Genomic DNA, 27,064 nt, shown 5'->3' on the forward strand with positions numbered 1-27,064 from the left:
GGTTATTTATTCTAACAGTAATTTGTTGTAAATATTAGATTTTTAAGAAATCAGCAAAAGCCCAAACATATGCATACCCACAGACCTTCCCATCAAAGAAATCAGGAAAGAGGTTGAAAGTGAAAAAAGAAGCATTAAAGAGAATACAACTGCCTCATTTACTTATGATCTGATTGACAAAAACGCATCTTAACACCAGGTCTAAGAGTGTCTTGGTGAATGATCTGCAAGCAAACATTTTCCAATTCAATAAATCGCAGTCTTTGAGGAACTGAGTAAAAGAGGTCAATGCAGACAACAACATTTGAATACAGCCACTAAGATTTCAGCTACTAGAATTCAGCCACTGAAGTAATTTCAAAACAATAACCAAACCCTACTTCATTTCAGCATACCATTTTATGCTACAGGACCACAGAGTCAAAATCCAAAAGTGCACAGATTTTACACCCGTAACCACATTTGAAAAAAATGTAAAGCCATAGGTCTCCTTATAAATACTCGTCTATTGCGTTGAATCAAGGCAGTAACACTCATATCACACAATTAAGTGCGACATCCTGGGAAACTGCATACCATCTTGATCCAATTTGAACTAAATGGCCGATTTTAATTTGACCCCAACACCCAATAATGACAGATTTTTCTGTATCAAGCTAGATCATTATGTATTAAAGAGGCGAGCGGTTTAAGAGAATCTTGACGACCATAGTTCACCATACGCTAGTGATATAATGGATGGGCACAATTCACGGCTCACAAAGCACAGAGTTCTCCAAGGTAAAATCATAACGAAAGTTGGCTAGTTTGTCATTTATGTCATGAGGCAAGGTGATATCGCTTACAAAGGGCAAGCCTGCCTGCATGGCGAGGATGTGTGGAGCTAATGTGAATGGTATGTCTCCTAGAAGCTCAGGGAGGGCAGGAGTGGCGTCTACAGAGTGCGTTTCGGAGGACATCTTGGCAGGTGTGGGCTGGGATGAAGGCTGAGGCGTCTCTGTAATTCCTCTGTTCCTGTCGCTGGATGGCTGAACAAAAAGAAAAAGAATCTGCTGTGAAAACTGAGAAACCGGATCTGTCGAGGAGCAACACTGTTATTATATGCATCAGAGCATGTGTGATTCAACAATTGTACCATTTAGCAAAATGACACTGTGAGCAAGAGTTTAGCTATTTAAATCCACAACTCAGAAGTTGAGTCTTTACTCATTATTATCATCAATGTAGGGTGATATATGATATACCAGTTATCGGTTTCTTTAGTATTGTTATTAGTTACACAGACTGCATGGATGAGTGGATTAAGATCCAAAAACCCCAAAAGAACAAAGCTAGCAGCCACAAACTTGTTTGAAGATTCGTTACAGTCCTCATGATATATTAGGCTAAATGAAGTACCACAATGATTTGAGCTAAACGTCACTGCAATTTGAATGACTCAAAACTGAAATTTCTGTAATCAGTGGCTCATCTTTCACTTGTTCCAAACTTGTTTGACTTTTCCTCAATTAGATATTTTTAAAAAGTTGAAAACCAGTAATCATTGACTTGACCATAATATCTGTTTTTCCTATGGATTAGGGCTGGGCGGTATGGCTTTTTTAAAAATCCCAATTTTTTTCACCAAAAAAATAATAAATAAATAAAAAAAAGATTTATGATTAAATTGATTTTTTCCCCCACAAAAAAAAAATGTTTGGAGGTGAAGGTTATTAAGCTATATAATTAGCTTAATCATATCATAATTGTAAAGTAATATAGGATATAAAAAATGCTAAAGAAAAATAATCCCTCAAGAACATCGATAGCTGTCGTTTAAAGATCAAATTTAAGATCTAGTTACAACAACACACAATAACTATTATTTTTACACAATAATTATTATAATAATAATAATAGTAATAATAATAACACCAGTTGAACAATTTTATTAAAATTACAGTGAAAGTAAAATAAAGATTGTTAAAGGGGACCTTTTTAAAGATGATTTATTTTGCTAATATTTTGTACTGTTTATTTCAACACAAATATACACTCACCGGCCACTTTATTAGGTAAATCTTACTAGTACCGGGTTGAACCCCACTTTGCCTTCAAAACTGCCTTAATCCTTCGTGGCTCAAATTCAACAAGGTACTGGAAATATTCCTCAGAGATTTTGGTCCATATTGACATGATAGCATCACGGAGTTGCTGCAGATTTGTCAGCTGCACATCCATGATGCGAATCTCCTGTTCCACTACATCTACTGGATTGAGATCTGTTGACTGTGGAGGCCATTTGATTACAGTGAACTCATTGTCATGTTCAAGAAACCAGTCTGAGATGATTCACGCTTTATGACATGGCGCGTTGTCCTGCTGGAAGTAGCCATCAGAAGATGGGTACACTGTGGTCATAAAGAGATGGAAATGGTCAGCAACAATACTCAGGTAGGCTGTGGGGCTGACATGATGCTCAATTGGCATTAACAAGCGCAAAATGTGCCAATGTCACAGCAGAAATCAAGACTCATTAAACCAGGCAAAGTTTTTTCAATCTTTTTTTGTCCAATTATGGTGAGCCTGTGTGAATTGTTGTCTTAGCTGACAGGAGTGGCACCTGCCTTTCTTCTGCTGTTGTAGTCCATCTGCCTCAAGGTTTGACGTGTTTTGCGTTCAGAGATGCTCTTCTGCAGACCTCGGATATTATTTGAGTTACTGTTGCCTTTCTATCAGCTTGAACCAGCTCTGGCATCAACAAGGCATTTGCGCCCACTGGATATTTTCTCTTTCAGACCATTCTCTGTAAACCCTAGAGATGGTTGTGCGTGAAAATCCCAGTAGATCAGCAGTTTCTGAAATACTCAGACCAGCCCATCTGGCACCAACAACCATGCCACATTTAAAGTCACTTAAATCACCTTTCTTCCCCATTCTGATGCTTGGTTTGAACTGCATTATTTATCCGGAAACAGCTATGTTGAATTCCAACATCAGATAGGTAAAAGTTCTTCCCTGCTTATTGCCATATTTTTTGTGTTTTTGTAAATGCAGGAGGAAATACGGGAACCCAGAAGGGTGCGCCGCAAGTGTTAGAGTGAAAACCGATTTTCATTTAAACAAGTAGATGTAAACTGCACACTTGAGTTAATCGCCCAGCCCTACTATGGATGTCATTGGTCCATTTTTTTTAATGAGGGTGGGAGGAGGAGGGGTTTGGGGTGGTTGAACAGAATAAAGAAACTCATGAAAGACTGGAACAACTTGAGGTTGAATAAATAATGAATACATTTAAAAAATTTTGTGTGAACTACCCTTTAACAGAAATAATAATTTCAGGAGTCAAAGAGAAAATAAACTCGAGCACTTGAAAGTTGAAACATTTGGAAGTTTATCGTCTTACCAAGAAATCCATTGAGAATGATTCTTTTTCATCTGGTCAAAAATTGGAGGTAGGTAAAATGTATGCATGCATTTATTTTAGTAAGATAAAAGCACTGATGAATGTTCAGCTTTGACATCACAGAAATAAATAACAATTTAAATATATCACAATACAAAATGGTTATTTTAAATTGTGTATTTCCATTTACATTTAATCACTGGCATACATATTGGCACCCAAAGTGACTTACAAATGAGAACAACAGAAATAAAGTTACAAAAGAGCACATAAAATAAACTAAATGTGTAAATTATAATTCTTAGTTTGTTTAATCCAGTATACAAATGATTGTGTGCTTAACCAATTAAATTGCAGCTCAAGGATTTATTTTAGAACAATTCCTTGTAATGTAGTGCTGTGTTTTAGGGTTTGTTCACATTGATTCGTTTATTTTTGGTTCTCTTGGTTTGTTTGATTTAGAACAAAAGCAAAAAAGAAATAAAATGATACAGTAAGTTCTGGTTCACTTTGAGTTCATTGTCATTTTTAAGATCCAAATAAAAACAATGATGCATTTCATTTGTGATTGAAATTAATGAACATCCCAAGTAATTTTGTGACATCACATCCTGGTTTTGGTTCATTTTGAAGTCTATGACCTATGTAGTGTTAAAATTTCAGCATAACCGCAACCGTTCATGCAAAAGTGTTTGGTGCACAACTTTCAAATGGCAGTGATCATTCTAATTCTAATGAACTTTAATAACAAACTAAATCACACCAGAGTATTTTAATTAAATTGACCCTGTCAACTGTGAACACATTCTTAATATATTCAGCCCACCAGTAAGGTCATATACATGGTCATATATATAGATTAATTGTGAAACTAAATGCATTGCTTTCTATTTATAGTAACATGATATAGGTGTTTATAGGTAAGGTAAACAGAATTGGGTTGTCATAGTTGTTGAGGTGGTTTCATACTCTTACCTTTCCTGTTTGACTTATATAAGTGCCAGACACATGTCAAACAGGGAATAAAGAGCTTTTAAATGCCAGTTTTTCTTTACTGTAACATGAGACTGGTACAGTGCATTGAGGGAGAGGCAAAACCCCCAAACTAACTGAACCAAAAAACTTCCATCAAATGAAAAAACTGAAAGCTGCACTAACAAAAAATGAAGACCACAATAAAACAGAAATCGAATGATAGCTAAAGTTGTAGATCTGATTCTTTCTCTGGTTTCTATACATATTTATTGTTTAGAGATCATAAAAGAACAACAGCTTTTCTCTTTCAAGGGAAGAAGTAAATCAACAATATTTCAAGGAGTGAGAGAGGTGCCGATTCAACACTGATCATTTCTGAGGCTGTTTATGCGGCATTTAGCAGCTATCCAGTCAAGTGTCATTCTGTTCCTGTTAACGTCAATGTTTTGCATGTGGTGTCAAGTTTCCTTCTCTTGTTTTCTTTCAGTGTTCCCCTAAAAGTCACAGTTAACCAGAAATTGTCCTATTGTGATGAATATATGATATGATTTGTAGTATTAGTTGTATAATACAAAAAAAATTAGCTGGGTTTCCATGCTAATGTGAAGCGAATATTTTCAAAGTACCCAAAAACAAACAAATGGAAATGGAATAGTTTGTGTGGCAGACAGTAGTATTGCTAACCGATAGTAAACAATGGGTAAATATAGCTAGGCAAACATAATAAAGAGTTGAGTTTAATGCTTGTTAAGTCATTATTTATCACGCAGATGCATTTCCATCTACACTGTAAAAGATATCTGTTAATTAATAGTTTCTGTATTTTTTGATTTACAAGTGTTTTTTTTCTCTCTCGCTTTTTATACGGTTGTGAGTTGCATTAAGCCTGGTTTATATATGACATATCTGCTAGTTTGCTTGAGTGCGCGCGACAAATGTGACGTCATAGCTGTGTTTGAGGAGGTTCGCTTTGGGTGCGCGTGACATGATTTCCCTGGCGGATTGCATGATTTTTTTGAGACTTGAGCGAACAGTTTGCACGGCGCCGTGTTTGATTTGAGTTGAATATGAAACACTTTGAAGAGATTTTGCCTGTAAACACATCTTTATGATCCATCCATGCGTGATCATAGAGAAAACCAGATGACCAATAATTATTGCGTAGAAATTGCAACAACCGGGAAAGGTTAAGAGTTTTTGTAAAAGTTTAGAAAAAACTTCACACCTCAAAAAGAGAGGCCATGGCAAAAGTGGAGACCCGGGTGGTTTTAATATTACAAAAATATGTTTTCCCACCATTCATAGGTTTTACACTGATGTAAATATTACAATTTTGAATTTAAAACCATTTAATAGTTACAAAACTAAAATGAAGTCACAAATTATTTCTTTGATAACTGGAAAAGAACATTTGAACTTAGCCGTTTACAATGTAATGACGGCCTGTTTTTCTAGACTTTATTGGTGATAATGGTCAGCAATGTTGAACCATTATTGCCTTTTTAGCATACAAGTAGAGGACGAACTAGCCAGACAGTAATGTGTGTAAAACTTAAAAAAAAGTCTTTAGTTTTTAGATTTTTAGTAAGTGTTTTTTTTTTTTTTTGCTTTTCTTCTTGCCATAATAAAACAATATACTTGTAGAGTAAACCATGTTCTGTTGTCATATTTAATAAACTGTCTGAGATATGAACAAAAGCAAGTGATGCATAAAACTTTGAATTTTAAAAATCTTGTTGAATGGTTATAAAAATCTTAACAATCATTAAAATAATTTATAAAAAATAATTAGTTAAAAAATATTGAACGATATTAATGATATGACGTAGTTCCGGAAACTTTCCACTTCTCTGTTTATCCGTCTGACCTTACGGTGGGTTTCTTTTGACCGCCCCTTGTCGTTTTAAAGAATATCACAACGGCGAACACGTCAAGTATAAAAGCCTCATCTGTTTCATTAGGGTCCGTGCAGTCAGCCGAGGTGCACGATGCGGAGGCAGGCCAAAGTATAAATCAGGCTTTATGGGATGTTGATCTCTGCTCTGTGAACATCTGATGTTGAAAATTTAACTCAACTGTTTAACAAAGTGACTTTTTTATTGATGTTTTTGTAGTTTGAAATAATATAATGTGTAAGAAGTCTGTATAGGTCTGTAAGATATCAGAAAATAACTGGTAGTTTATTACAAGATTTTTGTACCGTAATATACAACAGCAACCCAGACAATATATTAGGGCTGCACAATATATTGTTTCAGCATCGATATCGCAATGTGCTTAGTCGCAATGATTCGCAAAGATGTTCAATGTCCAGTCTGAATTATAGCTTGCCAGGAGTCACAGAATTGTATTTGATCATTGTATTTCTATGGACTTTATATGATTTATTTAAAAAAACATTTCTCACTTCAGGGTTTCTGCAGGTTTCATCAAGTCAAATTTAAGACTTTTTAGGACCCATTTAAGACCATTATGAATGAGATTTTAGACTTATACAGGGCTAAACACTAAGGATTTTTTGTAATGGCCTGGTTTGACCAATGGAATTGGAAAAAAAAACTAATTTAGTTATTTCTTAACCACATATTTTATTGTGTCAAAACAAGAAAACCCTAGTTAACTTTTCTTTCAACATAATGTTTCTTTTTGTTTTGTTTTTTAATGACAAGTTTTACATTGTTAAAAGTACATTATAGTGAAGAAATCTACACAAATAATCAAAAATATATATTTGTTTGCTTTAGGTTCAAATGAATGGAGTATGACTCCTAATCAACCTAACACGAATCTGTTATAAAACCTTAAGTTTCATGCCTAATTATAAATATTATACCACTCACTTTCTTCAGTAAATAGTTTTTGTGTAAATGGAAGAGTAAAGGAATATATTGCTGTTGTTATCAAGAGGTTGTTTTTAGTTTTCTTTTCCTGATTAGGGAAATGTAAAATGCTGTAAAATGTCTAACAGCTTTTGTGAAATAAAAAAGATTGTTGGTGATTATATGGGTGTCAGCTTGATTGGGTAACTTTACTTCAACAACTTTACATATTAAGACCGGTTTAAAATGATTTAAGACCTACAACACAATATTTCTGTAAATGTAAGACTTTTTAAGGCCTAAAATTTTGTTCTTGAAATTTAAGACATTTTAAGACTTTTTAAGACACCGCGGACACCCTGTTACTTAGAATTTTTGTCTTGTTTGTAGTCAAAATATCTACATTTCAAAGAAAACAAGATTATTTCACTTACCCCACTGGCAGATAATTTCCTTAAAACAAGCAAAAAAAAATTTTTTTAATTAATTTTCATTTTTTTCCTCTGACGGTGCAATATTTTAATTTGCTCTAAAAAATTTTTTTTCGATATTAGGACTAGAAACAAGACAAAAAGTAAGAAAAGCATTTTATATTAAATAGCTATTTCATTTAGGCCTATGTATTTTATTCTTTTTACATACTTTAAATGTACAATCCTATTTTTCGTTGAGTTATGGGTTATTGGTTGATGTGTGGTTAACAAGGGCCAGTTGTCATTCAAAAAAAATATTCAGAATGTACAACCTTAAATTTTGGGGGTAAAGTATTTGCCCGGTGCGGTGTGCTATTTTGCTTAGCCGCTGGGGAGTAGAGGGTGTTTGCAGCATGAACCAGTACAGGATACTGACACGTGTTGATCAAAAAATATGTAAAAGTCACATTAATTCCTACATAACCGTTTACACTGCGGTCGAATTGCAAAACATCAGATCTGTATCCGATTTAATACCATATATGAAAGTGGCACAAATCAGAATCGAAAAGATCAGATACCACATGGTTTGGACTGTTCACACTGTCATGACAAAAACAGATCGGAGTTAAATCAGATTTGGGCCACAGTTGCCTGCACTGTGAACATAATTTGTACTTCTGCATCAAGCAGTATCGTCGCCGTGACCGTCGCGGATGTGCAACTCTCAAAAAATAACTACACGTCGCAATGACGCATAGCACAAGCTCTGTGATTGGTCGGCTTGGTTGCCCTGATGAGTGTGGGCGGGACCGAGAGCTTGCACGAACCCGTTGGAGCGAGTGTTTACAAGTGTCGAGTCCCATGAAGAAGGTGCAGATGGAAAGTTTTGTTTTTGTTGTTTACCCTGATTGATTACCCTATGATTAAAGTTGTTGCACATCCCCCGGTTCCGGCCTCAAAAAGAGCGACTTTGAGCTACTTCTACAATAAGGTAGAGTTCAGAAAAAAACAAAACACCAGCAAAGAAACTCGACACAGAGGAACATAAAAATCTCACTGCTAGCAAGCGTTTCGGAAGTGTTATTGCAGAGCAATACAAATAGCTATACAAGAGCAATGCAAACAGCGCGCAGAAGTACAAATGCATATTTACAAAAAAAATCTTGTGAAACTATATTCATATCGCAATATTATCGCAGAAAATTTAAATATCGCAATATCAGATTTTTCCAAAATCGTTCAGCCCTACAATAAATCACTTTAAACAACTAAAAATGTAAATAAAAGCCATCTTTTAGTCAAGTTGTTGGAAGAAAGACCAAAGTCCCATAATGTATAATACAAAAAGCATAAATAAACTGGGAGAAATAAAAATAAAAACAGGAGTCACAAAATACGGAAAACTTACTTCACTTACTTAGTAATGGCTAATCTACCATTACTATTATTTGTATTGACTCTTTTTTGCGCAAGTCAAACACCACCTCAAGCAAGCATATATAACTTTTAGTAATTTAAGGCACTTGTTTTCTGAAATTTGTTATTTCCATCACTTTTTTTTCCTGTTGTAATCCTTAAAAACTGCACATGCGAAGATAATAACCGTTCATTTTGGTTCAATTTGGGTAATCGAGAAACTATATCAGCTCTTTGCAACACATACAAATAATTCTTGGGAAATTTGCATATTAAAATACAAACGGTCACATTTCTTTTTTCCCATGACTTCTGCTATTCATTTTGTCCACCTGATAGTAAAACTCATTCTTCTCGTCCACAAGTCAACTGACTTTAGGCTTTGTGGCTTTTGCGAAAGAGAAAGAGCGAGTGTCTTTCATTAGCCATATGTCTCCAGGCAGTGCTGTGGAACAGATTGCTGAATGGCAGCAGCACATGTTGGCGCTGTTCAGTTCTGCCACCTGGCACCTGTCACACACACCGCACAGCCAGCGCAGCTCAACGGGCTCTTTCTCCGTCTTCAGTGCTGTTGTGTGTCCAGCACACAGCATATGGAAATCACACCAGGCTGCTAACACGGACCACTCTTTGAGTGATCCTAAAGATTTAATTACTCTGTTTAGGATTAGACTGAAAATCTAGCATACTGCATCTGCTGATCTAAAGGATGATTCATTATTTTATCAGTTTCAAATTTGTAGATTTGATTAGCATTGAAAGATTTCCTCAACAAGTACAATATTTCAGTCATCACACAACCTTTTTCTAAATAGCATAGTTTGGTCCAAGGCAAGACATCCCATTTGATGTCTGTATTAAATTAAATTGTATGTACGCAGAAACGTAAAGAGCTTATTAAATGCAAATAACCTTTAGAGTATCTACAAATGTAAAGTAATATCCCATTATCATTCAGCGTTTCCAATAAGCTTGAGCAAAAATGAAACTAGTTATTCTGATCTGTACTTACTCAACTATAGCAAGTAAAATAACAGTATTAAAAGTAATCCTTCTAAATTTTCTTTTATTTTAAATAGATTTTAAATTATAGAAGATTTTTTGAAGGCAGAAGGGTAAAACTTCTGTTTCTGAAGAATAATGGCGAAGAGGATCAGTTATTAGTATTATGAGACTGCAATGGGACTTAAATGAAGAGTTTTAATGTCAACATACCTATTTTCCTATTTGACCCATTTCTACTGATACATTTGTTGAGTCTGAAAATGATTGAACAACAGAAAGTACCGTAAGGTAGGATCACGTTATAGTGAAATTTCGCCAACAGAAAAGTCCATTATTGATCAATGTGTTATCCAAAGTTCACACAAGAGTCACTGCCAAACTATGCAGCTTTCTGTTGGTCAATGTGACTAAATTCACTTTAGCAACTTGAACCTCATCCAAAATGTGTGTGGAAATGTGTTCTGACATTCTTTGCACTACATTTCTTGTGTATTGTGTGACTGCACACAATTTAATTTTGTCCTATTTTATGGGTAAAAAGAAGCTCTAAATACCAGAGCTGTGGTATACATTAGTGAACAGTGTTAGGGGTAATGCATTACGAGCAACGCGAGTTACATAATAATAATAAGTAATAATACAGTGCTTCTCACAGGTTTGAAATATACTTGCGGTGGTAGCCGAATTAAAACACACCATTTACTCACATCACATAAATTGTCATATTTATACTATACTATATGCGACAAACAAAACATAATAACATTTTTAACAATACATTTATTCATCATGACAGTGTTTTACACTGATTCTGTTGAAATAAAAAAAGAAATCCACAATTTCCCTTACTTTTATGCTATTAAGAAGCCATGTGCAGAGACTGACAGGTAAAACTGCTTCTCTCTCTAAGTTCAAAGCAAACTTAAATTTTACAAATGTATATAAAATAGCCTATGTAATATATTAACATCATCAAATGAATAAAATAATCAGCAAAAGAGAAAAAAAATGACTGAAAAAGGGATAAAAACAGACAACATCTCTAAAAAAACATTATAATTATAAGATTAAAACTTGTAGATTATTTAAATAAGGCAAATGCGTTGATTAACCATTATTAATGGTGTCCATATATTTTGCAGTCAGTTTAGACCAGTCATTTCATCCTCTCTGAGTATATAGTAAAGTTTTTCTGATTTGTTTAGAGTTTAGAATCTATTATTTACTTTTTCTCTTGGTCTTGCGGCTGCAAAGCAAGCGTCTTTAATAAAAGAGTAATGCAAAAACGCATATGACCTCTAGAAAGCTGAATCCTGGACATTTTAGGACATTTAGAAACCCGGGCAGGACGACTTTTTAAGTCCCAAAAAGGCACATCTCTGTAGGTCAGCAAAACAAGTGAGACTGTCTGTGAGAATGCTGACGGGTTTCGCCCACACAGAACGAAACGGGTAAATGAGAGAGGACTTTCCTCTATACTTAATCGGTTGTGGATGTTTGGTTATATTGGATGGATACAAGAAAGCGTTAAAGGATGTTAATAATAGAAAACAAAATGTGTCACTAAAAATACTTGGGCAGCCGTTAATATACCTGGCGGCCCGCCCAAGTAAAGTCTATGTGTAGGAAGCAATGTAATATTTGAGTTACTTTTTAGTTCAATTAATTAGCTTTTAAAAAATAAATAGCTAAATTAAAATTAAGTCACGTTGAATCACACTCAATGAGAGAATGCGTTCATAAATTTGAATGCATCAAAGAAAATGAAAAGGGGATTGTCTCAATTGACAGTGATTTTACGTAATTTTATACATCACATATTTATAGAGCTCTTTATACAGAAAACTGCTTTAAAGCAGGCAGACTTACTGTATTAAACATGATAAAACAGTGTTGTTTTAAATTAGAGTTGCACTTGCATTTCTATGATAAAGCAGCAATCAGTGTTTATGCTAGTTTGAAGGTGTTTACTCCTAAAAACAACTCCAAATTAACTCAAGTCCTGATTTGATTCAAAACGGCATATCTTAACCGTCTACTGGAGAAGAGAATTATTAATGAATTATGACATACATTTCATTCTATCAGCTTTAGCACCAGACGAACGTATTGCACAGTTCTTAGAACTATTGGCACATACTCAGAGCCACAAAAACTGGTAAAGATTGTAGTTGCAGGAATGCCATTTAAGATAACTTAATTAGCTCCTACTTTAGGACAGGATCTGATTGTGCACAATAGGAACTACAGTGAGGTAAGTAAGTGATGACTGTGTGAATACTTGCTATAAAACCCCAAACACAATCAGAGTGCCCTCCATCCTTCAGTAGTTATTTTGTTGAATAGAGCTCCTGATGTCACTTCGAGTTTCTAATGGTGCAAATATAACCAGTTAAATGGATTGGGCTAATTATTCCTCATTGACCAGGCTTGTGGCTAGTTCCCATAACTATCTGGGTGCGAAAAAAAATATTCCCTATTTTTTTTATTATTGCTATAATAACTAAGCAATCACCAAAGCTGATGTTTATGTAAATGATTGAAGTTTGCTGTAGTTCTATTATCAGGCAGTGACTGAAATCATGAATCACTCATAAATAAAACTAAATTATTTATTTTAACGCCATTCCAGCATTTAAGCTATATTCATGACAGGAACCACTCATACACAAGTCTTTCTTACACACAAGTTGGGCAAAGGACAATTTAGGATCATCAATTGATCTAACCTGCATGTCTTTCAGCAGTGGGATGAAACCAGAGTACCCGAGACTCCGGGAGAACATGCAATCTCCACACAGAAAGACCTCCCATTCTTGCCAGGGCTTAAACCGGGGATCTTTATGCAGTACTAGTGATCAAGCCACCCAAAATAAAACAAAACGTACCTTAGAGGGTTGCACTATTACATTTGTTGCAGGCTGCTCAATGTTCATGGACTGAATCTTCTGTCGCTGCTCTTCAACAGTTTCACCTAAAAAGCAAATAAAAGAGTGTTCTAATCAACCACAGAAGAAAGGCATATTATCAAGCACATAGCCCAACACTAATTATGGACACTTCACAACAACAGCTTAATGTTTATCAATAAATAGCTGTTGCTCCTTTGCGGTCATGACAATAATTCAGATTAGCTACACTTAACAAGCTAGATTTCTGATTACATTAACAGGTTATGAACATCAATCCTCCTGGGTACTTACCAGCACAATCAACAACACTACTTGACCGAAACCTGCAACACCTTGGAATCATGACTAGACACTAACAGAAAAACCATTTGACATTCGGACATCTTCTATGAAGGACCCGCTGTTTCCTCAAAAGCATTATCCCTTCTCTGTTCTTGTAAATGAAAACCAGCCTCTTACTGTTGCTCCTGAGAATCAGACAACATCATACCTAGGTGAGCGTCACCAAGGGGCCTTTACACACCACGGCACCTCCCTGTTATTACCAACTTCACAACAACCTCAACAAATAGCTCCCTCTGAGATGGTGTCCTTTGTTTATGTTCTGGGAAAAAGATTGTATGACTTGCAAATAAAAAGGTGTTTACACTGACAGCGATACAATCACTAGTGGTGATGAGCTCTTTGTGCTGGTTGCTAGTGGTCATTCCTAGTTGGACTGCAACTCTAGCATAAATTTTAGACATCATTTTTTGTTTTGGCTGCATATTTCCAGTTGTCAACATTTTGATAGATTGCCAGGCACAATGTTTAATTTTTCCCCCACCTTTTTAATAAACTGAACTTGATAGTGATGCAGTTTCAATATTCCTCAACACCAATTCATAACGGCATCTTAAGGATATTTATCATTCCCATTTTCTGCAATAAAACACTGTGTAAAGTTTTTTTTTGTTAAATACTCACCTTCATCTTGTTCCAATCCCCTAAGACCTTTGTTCATTTTAGAACACGAACTAAGATATTTCAGATGAAATCTGAGAGCTCCTTCCAAAAAGAGTCCAGAAAACTTTGTGTCTTTGGTGCACGAAAGTGTTTTTGGGGCTTCCCATGATTACAGTTGAACCACTGAAGTCTCATGAAAAGTTGACAAACTTTTTTTTTTCTCAGGATTGTAATGTAACTATGTGGAGGATAAAAAAAAATAGGGCTGCGCGCTTCTGGCTAAAATGAGAATCCCTATTTTTTTTTTATTCATTTATTTTTTTGCTTAAAATGAAGAGCAGGATTTTATCACGATTCTGCAGATGTAAAATAAAGGTCAATATGAGTAAGCTATTATTATTGTTATTCTCAAACAGATGGTAACCAACAATAGTAATATTATGTATAGGTCTACTGTTGGTTAAAATGCTAAAAACGTTGTATAAACTTGGAATGATGGATTTGAACAGACTTTAAAATTGTCCTGGTTGTTAATTCACAGTAAAGTGATGACATCAAAATATAATTATTCATAATTCTGAAGTTAAATTATTATGTTTAAGACATATGCTTGTCATTTGTCATTGACAATATTAGTAGATAATTTTTTCACTGGTAAAATAAAACATTTGTCATTATTAGATTCCCTCCTTCATTCTATTCAACATTATATAGGCTACAGTAGTTATACTGTCATTTATTTTCATGCACAACACTTTGCGTTCGCTATGAAAGAAAAAACATAAAATGCTTGTCGTAATCATAGCTGTAAATACGATATGATTGTTTAAATGATGCGGCTCCCAAACGATCACTTTGTGCAACAAACTGAACGTTATTTACAACTTTATTACCTGTTATTCACAGCCTATGCAGGTTCTGTTCACTAAAGCAGACATTATTGGCGGGCATGCGTGCATCCTTTCGGTAATAAACAACTGAAGCGTCAGCTCACGTGTAATTTCGCCGTCACGAATACATCATTACATTAAGACAGGAATTACATTTTTGGATGAATTGTACCTTATAAATACAATATGTGACACTTTTAACATCATTTAGAGGTGTCCATGTTGTTGAGCAACATGGTTGCTGTGAAGACTTGTGCGTCCCCCTTTATGCTTCTCTCCTGACCTTTAAAATATAATCGTGGAATCATAGTAAAGCTGAATTAAGGTCGTGTGGGTCGAATCGAGATCGCAATCTTTTTTCTATTAATCGTGCAGCCCTAATAAGAAATCTCTCGAATTTCATCTACAATATCTTAATTTGTGTTCCAAAGATAAACAAATCTCGGGAGACTGGAACAACACGAGGTAAGTACACTATTAGACATTTTACTGTATGTTTGTGGTAACTTACTGGCACCACTGTTGCTCGCAGGTTACCGCAACTGCTCCTTTACAGTAACTTACCTGTAATGTGTTTTACAGTAGCAGTTTTTTTTTTCATTTTTTTACAGTAAAATAGCCTTACTTCCACTTCTTTTTATGGGAAAATGCCCTTTATCACATTTGAATTTTACAGTATAACAATTTTTACAGTACTTTTATGGTAATTTATTTACAGTTACACTAGCAGTATAAAACCTTGGCTTTTAGTATTTAGTTACTGTTGAATTTAATAAATTCCTAGCAAGTGACTAATTGTTTTCATTAACTGTTTCATTTTTGTCTTTAACTACAGTAGCAGTGCTTGCTTACTTTGATTACAGTAGAATACTGCAAATTCCTAATAAGCAGTAAGTTACTGTAAAAGTTATAAATGACCCACAATGCAGTGCATAATACAGTAGTGAACTGTAAAGAATGTATGTGGTATTTTACTGGGTGTTTTTGCAGTAAACTAAAATTTCGACAAAGTCAGACAGTGTATAACAGATTTTTCATTTCTGAGTGAACTAACCCTTGACTATAGGTAGCGATACTGAACTGCTGAGTTTTGGGAGCTTGGTATTTCCCAATAATTAGACCATCTTTAACACAATGATGTTTTGCTTAGTTTGGAAATATTCTTATTGCAAAAACTGTACCAACTAACAATACTGTGCCTAAAATCATCACTTAATATTGACCTATCATTTACTGAACTGCTGTATAAAATAAGTATCAAATTTCCAATTGTACAAGCATTTTAATTGCACAGAAGAACATATATATATATATATATATATATACACACATATATACAACAGTTCCTACACCATGTAAGCACAAAATTCTTTTGGTTTTTTTGTAGAATATTTCCTGAGTCCTTAATTTTGAATCTGTCTATAGGTTTTTACAGACAACCTGTCAAGTCAGTGAAGTCATAAGTTTCATTACAACAATAAAAATAACTGGGTGTGCTAACTATTAACTGGGACAGTAGTGTTACACACAGATCCAGTTTTAAATGAAACATGTTACCAAAATGAACCTTCAGCCTACACTCCTGCAACTGTTGCCATTTTATAAATCATATATGGTCTCATTTGCACTTGAAAGTCAAAAGCAAAGAATCTTTTCCCAAGAGAAGCGGATCTGTCGCACAGATAAATAATGCAATGTAAAGTAAACCTATATTGTCTCCCTTATGCACTGTCAGCGCAATCCCACAGCCTTGACAGCATAGCAAACACAAGTATCTTGGGTCTTGTCTAATATTTTGAACTGATCACTGTAGTGTGACAGACTGCCAACTGCAATTGCATTCAGACAGGAAAAAGTAACTGAACTCGCTCTCTAAAACTGGTTATGACTTCTGTAAATTTCAGGAACTTAAAAAAACTTGGAGAAAGAATGACGTCTCTCCCATTTGTGTACGTTAAAGCCTGTTCACACTAAAAACTGTAACTATTATGATAACAATATTAAAGTCCACACCAAATAACAGTTACATTCTTCTTATTATTAAGGGTGTCTCCACTCAGTTATGATGCCTTTTGCAGTAAATGCAGAATGGATTCTGATTGGCTGTCAACTTGTGAGCTTAAACAGAATTTGTAATGAATAGCTCAGATATAAGCACTGATGTCTGTGTTAGAAATCAAAATAGATTAAATCACCTTCTGAAAGTAGCAATGCTTCAAAGAAGACTGACCATAGTGATTACATTGCCATCTAGAGCAGTGGTTCCCAATGTGGGGGTCGCGGGACAATGAGAGATTAATGGTTTCCAAAAATCAAATACAATTTGGGTTGAGACTAGTCCCTTATTGGTGTTCTACAAAAATCAAACAAATTTTGGGTTGCCATTGGATTGCGACCCCTGGGGTGATTACGTTAGAATTAGACACAGCAATAGCGCCAGTTGCAGCAGATTGATTTTACGGCACAATGTTAAACTTTGACACCTTTACCGCATTCGCATATGTTAAAAATAAAGGCCATGACTGAACATAGTGGATGATCTCCAAGTGGCAGTTAAACCAACAGTAAACATTATGCCCACCAGTCTTATTAGGTAATTATTAAATTATTTTATTTACATGGCTGAGGCTTGATCTCTTTTTGATAATGTTATCTGAGAACTTCTTGAGCCCAGGACCGTTCTTTCTACCTCGCTTAAATGATGATTTGGCAGATCCTGGATCTTTTAATCTTGATAACTTATCTCTGGCTAACTTGGTTCTTCAAACAAGTTTGCGAATCAGATTAAAATGTCTGGATGAACTGATCTGAGATCGCTGTGTGTGTTGTGAAGGACAGATCTATCGATCCATGAAATCATGATCAGCAAGTCAACGATTGGTTGATGGCACAGCAGTGTAATGACATCATCTAATTAATTTTCAATTATCCATGTCAGCAAAATTACATAAAATTTGTAGGAAACGGTTTGGTAAACATAACAATTAAACAGCAATTTATTTAGTTTTACATTTTGAGTGGATTTTCTTTATTATAGTAGCCTAGGCCTATTTTAATTTCTTAATCGATGTAAGGAATAACTATTTAAATTAATTTTACATCAAAAAAGCATTTTGATATCGGTAAAGATGTCTGCAACTTTTGCGAATCATCAAATCGCGGGCAAATTAGCTGTCAAAACATGTGCATGACTTAGGCAAAAATTATTATTCCTTTGTAAAAAACAAACAAACAAACAAAAACCAGTTGAATATTGGTCATGTCTATTATTATACACAAATTGTACCAAATCTGGTTGGTACCTTAAAATAGTATGCATTGTATCTAAAAAATCCATATTAATAAATGTTCTCTTTGATCCCCTTGGGGAGAACCACCTTGTTTATGTACTTATATTTTGGAGTGCAGAAGATATATATATATATATTTTTTTTCTTTTCTTTTTAAAGCATATGTATATAAACATAAATAATATGGATAATTTAATATGAAATAATATTAATTAATATAAAGTATAAATGTGTATATATTAACTTTTTTTAACTATTTTAATATTTTACCAAGTGTATGTAATCTATAGGTTCCTGCTATAAGAAAATGTCAGCATTCGGTACATCCTTTCCATATCACCCTTGCTTGAAAATGAGCCGATCTAATCCTGTTTATATGACATAAACCTGTTTGAGGTACCAGAACTGGTGCTATGACAACAACTCTCGGATCAGTTTCGAGAGCTATACGTGCAGTATAGTAGTTTAGCAATTTATTTTTTAAAAGCTAAATAATTAAACTAAAAAGTAACTTGCATTACATTTTTTTTAAAGTAACTAAAATATTACCACTTATTTTTTTTTAAGCGATGTGTTACTTGACTCATTACATGGAAAAGTTATATTATTACGTAACTCGCATTACTTGTAATGCATTACCCCCAACACTGGTTGTTAGGCTGTTGCACTTTATGATGTCAATATGCTTGTGTTTATATATATATTGGTGTGTGTATACCGTTGTGTGCATTGTTTGTACGTTTGTAACCATCACAGAGGATAGTGGGGGTCGCAAGTAACTGGAATTGTTATTTTAGAAGAAGTCGCAGACTGAAGAGTTCAGGAACCCGTCATAGAACATCAAATCATTCAAATATAATTTGAATGTCTGTGAATGATTTTGAATGATTGATACAGTCATGTAATTTAAAAAAATATCTGACTTTAAATCTTGTTGATTCAAAAAAGTCCTTGAAAAAATGTGGAATTAAACAATAAAGTTTGAATAAAGTGAAGTGTTTAGGTTTGGAATGAAATAATATCAAATATTATTATTTTTTCCACACTAGAATTTAAAAAAGGCAATGTTGTAATTTACATTAGCAACCCAGAAAATATATGTTCAAATGAACCAAAATGTCAATAAAACTCACTTTATACGATAATCATGAAGTAATTCGTCTAAAGTGCCTCGTCTGAAAAAATATCTGCGTACAAACAAAGCTACTTAAACTGACTAAAATGATGTAGATTACAAGCCAAAAACCAGTATGAGGTACTGCAATTCTCCCACGGAGACACACAAAAAAGGATAAGTACACTTGGAGCATGCTAATAAAACGTGTGCAGTGTTTATAAATCAACACAAGGCTGGTTAATATGCTGAATGCTTTTTAGTAGAGTCAGTATATTCTGCAGCACAAACATGTAGTCCACCATTGTTGTTGCCACTGTAATGTGCAGTGTCTAGGGTTGAGATGTGGGCTGATGACATCATCGTTTCACAAAATATGCAAATTAGGTGTTCACATAAAACCGCCAAGACATCATTTTCAGATTAATCCACTCTGGGACCTGGTTTAAAAACAAAATTTACCGGAAACTGCCCTTAATGCGGGTTCCATCTGGATTAAATACCTATATGATACCTTTTTTATACACGACACAGCAAAACACATCTCCACGTAGACGGGGCCTTATGCTACATCATTATTGTTATCATCCATGGTGCGAACAGGCCTTTATTCTTGTTCATAACCAATATATAAATAAATAGAACAAAAATAGGACATTGACTAAAATAGGATTGACAAGTATATTCTGCCTCTCAGCTTGACAAAGCCATTTCATCTCATCTCACATTCAGCTGAACCAGAGGATTTCCATATAGTTCATGGGTCATTACTAGGTTGAGTTCTTCTATAGTTCTACAGTAAAGTATTAAGACTGGGTCACATGAAGCAAGCTGCACTCTGGACCGGTTTAATTACACAATGTTACATCACACACTGTTTGTGCTCTACTTGCCAAGCTGCTTAAACCCATGATGAAGCGTGAATAAAAGGTTTCAAATTCGAAATAGACCTTGAGTAATGCATTTTCAATATGAACCTGATAAAAGTAGTTTGATTTTATTTATAAACAGTTTATAATTAAAACTGCACCTTTTTAAACATGGTTAATAATTGTGTTTAATTTACCCCAGAACCAAACACAGCCTATAAAGTGATTATGAAAGCAAAAGCTAATTCTTTGGTCTTTCTAAAACACTTTACATTTACATTTTATTTAGTTTAAAGGGCTTTAGTTCTTTTGTGTCCCCAGAATGTGTCTGTAAAGTTTGAGCTCAAAACAACCATCACAGTATTTGTTATAGCTGTCTGAAGTGTCTGTATTATAGGCGGTAAAACTGGGTTGCTGTTTTTTTGTACTGGGCCTTTAAGGCTTGTCCTCCTCGTCCACCGTTCCCACGTGCCTGTCAGCAACATGCCTCAGTCGCAGCCCTTGGCTGCCTCAGGAAGCAGATCTCACGTCGTTTGTGAGAAATACTACAGTAAGAACTTTACCAATCAGTATTTGATGCAGTTTTTGTGAGTTGCAACCATGAGTCACACAAAGTTGTTACATAGTTCACACGCACACACAGCGAGGACACGCGCGCACACACACATACACAGCGCAGACACACACCAATGGACTGATTTCACGCGGCTGCCATTTTTAAAAGCGAAATCGAGGCTGCGGTGGGAAGAAACCCGGAAGTATCGTTGGGAGTTACATTAGAACGTTGTGTACTTGGCTGTATATCTTATCAGCGAATAGAAAGAGACACAAATTTATCATTTCACCGCCTTCTGAGTGACCCGAAGGTCCGTTCTGAATGAATGGTGAAAATATAAAGGGATATCAGAGCTCATTTTCAGCTAAGTTAAGGGAAACGGCACTAGTTAGCAAACGTTTTCTTTCCCAAACACACGTTTTAGATGCCATTTATCAAACTCAAGTTAATGAACTGATTCTTTTACTATATTAGACTTGTCACGTTACTGAATTAAAAGAAAATTTGTCAATTTCCCGCTAACATTTAAGGCACTGTTGATGGCTTTCTTAAAACAGCGCTGATTGGCCATCGTGTTCACGTGCTCAACAGATATGCTTGTGATTGGCCGAGAAGGTCATCAGTTCACCCTCCGCTGTTTACTGAGCACAAACACAGCCGAGCGATCTGCTTGATGACTCTACTGATCCTTATGGCTGTTTCGCGCTTGCGCTCCAGTCTCCGTGTATCTGTGTTTGCACTGGGTGAAGAGCGGTAAACTGAGTGCAAACACAAGATACATGGAGACTGGATCGCGAAGCAGCCGTGAAGATCAGTCGAGTCATCCGCGCTCAGCGGCGCTTCAATTTTAACTTAGCGGGAATTAGACTGTTTTAATACTTCAGTACCGGGACAACACGAGGGTGTGCTACAGAGGACTGCATTGTTTATCGCTCACCAAGTTACATAGGCTGAAGCAGCTGTTTACCTGCTGCCATGAACTGAAGCCTAGGAGGACACTTGAGCATATTACTCTTACAGAGCTTGTGATGTTGTTTGATGCTAAATTGCTTTTAATTGTTTAAATTAAACGTATTGACTGATATTAAAGTGATGTTTACACCATATCTGTATTTTGAAATCTCGGCAACAGCTGGAGGTTTGTAGTCCACAGCATGTCACTGCAATGTTTACAGTGCTGGTCCTATACTTCCGCGTTTCTTCCCACCACAGCCTCGCTTTGGTTCTTTAAAATGGCGGCCGCGTGAAATAAGCGTATAGCGCAGACACCCACGCATACACACACAGAGAGAGAGAGAGAGAGAGAGAGAGAGAGAGAGAGAGAGAATTTAGCTTTGCACTCTGTTTGCACGCATATGTGACAGGATACAGGTTAATCCTCACCGCTGTAAGGAAATCTCTTATATTAATGTACAAAATAAACCTGATCTAATGTCCACAAACCGGGATAGAAGCGTCTTCCTTTATAATTGTTTTGACACGCGGCTGTGCTGATGAAGTAAAGCTAAGCTAAATCGCTGTAATTCATTACACACATGCTCTGTTTTAAAACATTTTAAACATGTGGAACTCGCTCTTGATCACATTTGATGATGATTGATGATCCTAGCAAACTGAACAGACCTTTTATTCCCAGTTGCTTTGCGCACGTCTGGTCTTGTTGATATGATTATACACGTGACTACCGGGACATGTTAATACACACAGCTGTTAATCAATTCGGTGGGCGGGGGGACCGCACTCCTATGTCAAGTTGCGGTCGATCTGAAAACCGCTTCAATTGGTCCACCGTTTTTATGTTGTTAAATTTTTTTTAAAAAAGGACTGGGTGTGTTTATTTCAGCCCAATTTGACTGTCTATACACTACATCTACATACATGCCTGTCCAAACAGCTTTAAAAGTATATTTTTCACCATAGGTGCCCTTTAAGATAAAAATAAATAATTAGTAAGAAGGACTTCGTTCAAACACTGCTATGTTACATTTTTAAGTTATGAATAGGAAGTGAAAGCTTATATGTGCACAGCAAAATTGGTTTCTTGCACAGTTTCCCTTCATAAACCCTCACTATATCATAGAGGAGCCACATACGTTATTTTTATTTTGTGTGAATATGTTATATTACACTAGCCATTGACTTTTATTCATTCATTTAAGGAATCACACCAAATAAATAGCCAATTTTCATTTCTTGCTAAACGATCCATTTATGTGAATAATAATTTGAATAAATTATAAAAATGACTTCTAAAACATATATTAATTATTAATCTTAATGTCAATTTGAACAACTACTTAGGTTTAAAGTTAATATAATTTCACAGAACTGAGCTAACATGATCATACTATCAAGACCTTATTGTAAGGTGTAGCTTCTAACATCTTTCTAACAACACAAACACTGTAATTTATTAACAGATAATCAAAAACTAGGCTTCAATTAAAAAGCATAGTCCCTCTCAGAGCTAACTTCTCTTTTCATTCCTCAAAAGTCTCTCACAGCATGGTTAGCCTAAAACTGGAGAACCATTAGTGCATAGTTTGCCAAACATCCATCTATCCTCAACTATTCAGCAGTAATTTTCCATCCTCTGGTTTCCAATATTTCCTCAAACTACATGGGCACATGGTTTGAGCTATTCAAATCTGGCTCAAGCCCTCGGTCAACATATCCAGAGCTTTATGAAGCGTAGGATCCCGCTTTCCCTTTGACCTACATTCCCTCTAATAAACTTTTAATACTGATTAAATGGTTTCTGTCTGCCAGAAGTGCAAATATATGATAACATGACAAGCTGAAAACATAAAACGTTATAGCTGTGACTAGCGCAACCAAAGGAGAATGCGAGTAATATTATTGTATCGACTTTCAAGGATACTAATTCATGGCATTTGACCAACTCTGACCCCTGGCCATCTGTTTCCACTCCAGGTACAGGGAATGGGGGTCTATAGAGGTACAGAGAACCCTAAATCTGCGTCCAGATTACTATCTAATATTAAGAAGAAAACGGTCATGCTTAAAAAAAGAACTTTTCCCATCAACAACTCCAGTCTTCACAGTGCAAGGAAGGAAATACACTGCCCTCTTGAGGTAAATCATCATAAAGCAATCAAGATTTTCTGTTCCTAAAGCTGTTCCTATTTACTCTAACTTGCTATAAAATTATGTATTTCTTAAAAAGGATTGCAATAATATTGTGTTATGTAAGAGAAGCAGATGCAATAAGCAATAAGAATGCAGTTACTTATTAGTAGAGTCTTCCAAAGCCATTTGATATCATAATTAAATTAAAAGTTCACTAAAACCCTTTCTCTTCTCTTTCTCTGTGATTCTCAATTCAGCATTCAAACAGTATGAAACACTGTTTGCATGCTCAGTTCTGTTTCAATTTCCCATAATTATATTTGATCTGTACAGTAGGTGCATGATTATTAATTATGTAACATTATATTTTTATTTTATTAAAATTTTCCAGCAAAACTGTCCTAATTTCAAACCACATAAATCTAAATAACTACTTTTTAACTTAGCATGCAGCAATAGGCAATGTATAATTATGAACGTGAATGTGATAAACTTAGAAAATGCTAATTTAAGGTGTAAACACTGGACAAGAAATTTAGATTAGATTCAATTAGATTCAATTTATTGTCATCACACATGTACAAGTACAAGGCAACGAAATGCAGGTTTAAATGTAAACTGGTGCAGCAGGACGACAAAGAAAAATATGTTGAAAAGAAATTAATTTAAACCATCAATTTAGCCTATTATGCAAAAATCACTTTTAATTTAGTTTTTTATAATCACACTTCATAAAAACAGTCTGCAGAAACACTGATTAACATTTTCCCTTTGTACGTGCCATCAGTGGGGAAAACCCCACCCATTGGTAATGATCTCACCATCATTAGTATAGGACATTGTTTTTGAATCTGCCACTATGCTGACACATAGGCAATTGTAGCTCCGCCCTCTTGAGCTGGGTTGAATTTAAAGCGACAATTAAATTGCACAATTAGGATCAAAGCCTAAAAGTGGCAGTTTTAAAGAGTTATAAAACATTATTTGTGTGGTATTTTGAGCTGCAACTTCACATACACACTCTAGGGACATCAGAGACTTATTTTACATCCTGTAAAAAGGGGCATAATAGGTCCCCGTTAAACCATCAGGGACCCTTTAGTCTCCAATGCCACCATTTTCCAGAATTGCAGCCTGCTCTGAGTCTCCAGAAGTACAATGTGTCAAATGGGTAAAAAAGGGACCACTCAACATGCATCATAAGCTAATGTTTTGTTGTTGTTGCTTTAACCTTTCAGGGTAGGATTGGACATAATTTTTTCAACTTAATTGCAAATGTAATTCTCAATTTTTAACCTGGCTTTAACAGAATAGACATATAGTTAACAGTCTGCAAACATTAAAGTCCTCAAGCGTCACACAAACGCACAGCAAGTGTACGACTATGTTTTTAATTTATTTGTTATATATTATTTGAGATTCACTCCTCTACAAAATCCCCCAATCAATCCAAATAAACCTGTTAAATCATCACAATATAGATCACAGAAATACAAAATATGGTAATGTCAAATTTTTCCAATATTGCGCAGCACTAATTCAAGTATATAGATATTTGTTAAACTAATTTCCAAGACTTTTCCAAAACATTGTGGATTATTCTGTTTTTCCAAAACTTGTCCATGCCTGGAAAATGCCATGTCTAAATTCCATGTCTTTTCCAGGTTTTCCATGACCGTATGAACCCTGTATCACCTTGATTCCAAATTTAAAAGCCGTGTAATAAATTTCAATGCAGATGTTTTCAACACAAATAGTACGTTTTATTCATGTATATATTTTAGAAGAGTACAATAAATCATCAGTTTATAGAACCAATAATCATTTTTCCATATTTGACTCCACCAAAATTCACTTACATGTTAATCAGTGTTTTAAAATACAATTAAATAAAATAACCTTGCATACACAGTTGAAGTCAGGATTATTAGCCCCCTCTTTGAATTTTCTTTTCTTTTTTAAATATTTCACAAACTATGTTTAACAGAGCAAGGAAATTTTCACAGTATGTCTGACAATATTTTTTCTTCTGTAGAAAGTCTTATTTGTTTTATTTCAGCTAAAATAAAAGCAGTTTTTAATTTTTAAAAGAGCATTTTAAGTCCAAATTATTAGCCTCTTTAAGCAATAATTTTTCGATAGTCTACAGAACAAACCCTCGTTATACAATAACTTGCCTAATTACCCTATCCTGCCTAGTTAACCTAATTCACCTAGTCAAGCCTTTAAATGTCACTTTAAGCTGTATAGAAGTGTCTTAAAAATATCTAGTAAAATATTATTTACTGTCATCATGGCAAAGATAAAATAAATCAGTTAATAGAAATGAGTTATTAAACTATCATGTTTAGAGTTGTGATGAAAAATTTTTCTTGTTGAAAAAAATTTAGGAAAAAAATAAACAGGGGGGCTAATAATTCAGGGGGGTTAATAATTCTGACTTTAACTGTACTTTGCAGTATGTCATCGGTCAATTTGGTTTCCTCGAACACTCTTCTGCAGTTGTTCTTGACATACAGACAGATTTTCCCTATGGTTTAAGTGCTTTCACTTTTATATTACACAAGGGATACTTGAAGAATAAAAATGAAACATTAAAGAAACTTTTGTAGTAAAATAAAATGATAAAATAACTCACCAATAATGACAAATCCATCAGATTCTCTCTCAGAAGATTTTTTGGCAGCGTCATTCTTGAATCCGAAAAACTTAAACATTGTGTGTATCTGTCATTAAAAAGTCAGAATCACTCCTCAAAAACACACGTGATGCGTCACAGATGTAAGTTTCTATTCATAGACGGTTATATAAAAGTAACAAAGTCAGTGAAACCTGGCGTTTGTTTTGTTTATCCTTGACAACTCAAGAGTCGAGCAAGTAACCAAGCATTAGTTTTGAAACAGTCACGCGCTGCTCTTCCTATCACGTTACAACATTCTTCCTGAAATACTGTAAACAACCACAAAAACAACAATGTCTTTGAGTTAAATGCTGCCTTACCGATAATCACATCTGAATAATATTTCAGCTTGATTCGAGTAAATATCGAAATAACGCTACTCGACTGAAGTTTTGTTTACGAATCCTTCCAACGTTGTGTCCGTCAACTTTTTAGCTCCGTGTGGAAACCAACTGAAGAGTTTTAGGCGAAAATAGTACGTTTGTTTTTAACGAATCGTCTCTCTCAAACAGCTTTCTTTCTAAAATATTCGATTAATTTAACAAAAAATTATAATAGATATTTATCATAAATGTAATAATAATTATATATTCATGTTTCTAGCTTTAAATTTATAACCCTTACTCTCCCTTTCTCAATTTGGTATGACAAATGTTACAAATGTATTGCCAAAGCATTTATAAAGTTTACATAAAAAAAACA

The 27,064-nt window shown here is 34.9% G+C and overlaps 1 protein-coding gene across 1 annotated transcript; it reads right to left on the minus strand.

Annotated features, from left to right (window-relative positions):
• Positions 1–380: 380 nt before the first annotated feature.
• umad1 (UBAP1-MVB12-associated (UMA) domain containing 1) lies at positions 381–26,790 on the minus strand. The gene is made up of 3 exons (XM_056479821.1): positions 26,321–26,790; positions 12,905–12,990; positions 381–1,028 (listed from the first exon to the last, which is right to left on the minus strand). The coding sequence occupies exons 1-3, from the start codon at positions 26,397–26,399 to the stop codon at positions 750–752; spliced, it is 444 nt and encodes a 147-aa protein (XP_056335796.1). The 5' UTR covers positions 26,400–26,790; the 3' UTR covers positions 381–749.
• Between the last annotated feature and the right edge of the window lie 274 nt (positions 26,791–27,064).

Source organism: Danio aesculapii, chromosome 19 (assembly GCF_903798145.1).
Source record: "Danio aesculapii chromosome 19, fDanAes4.1, whole genome shotgun sequence".
Classification (NCBI taxonomy): Eukaryota; Metazoa; Chordata; class Actinopteri; order Cypriniformes; family Danionidae; genus Danio; species Danio aesculapii.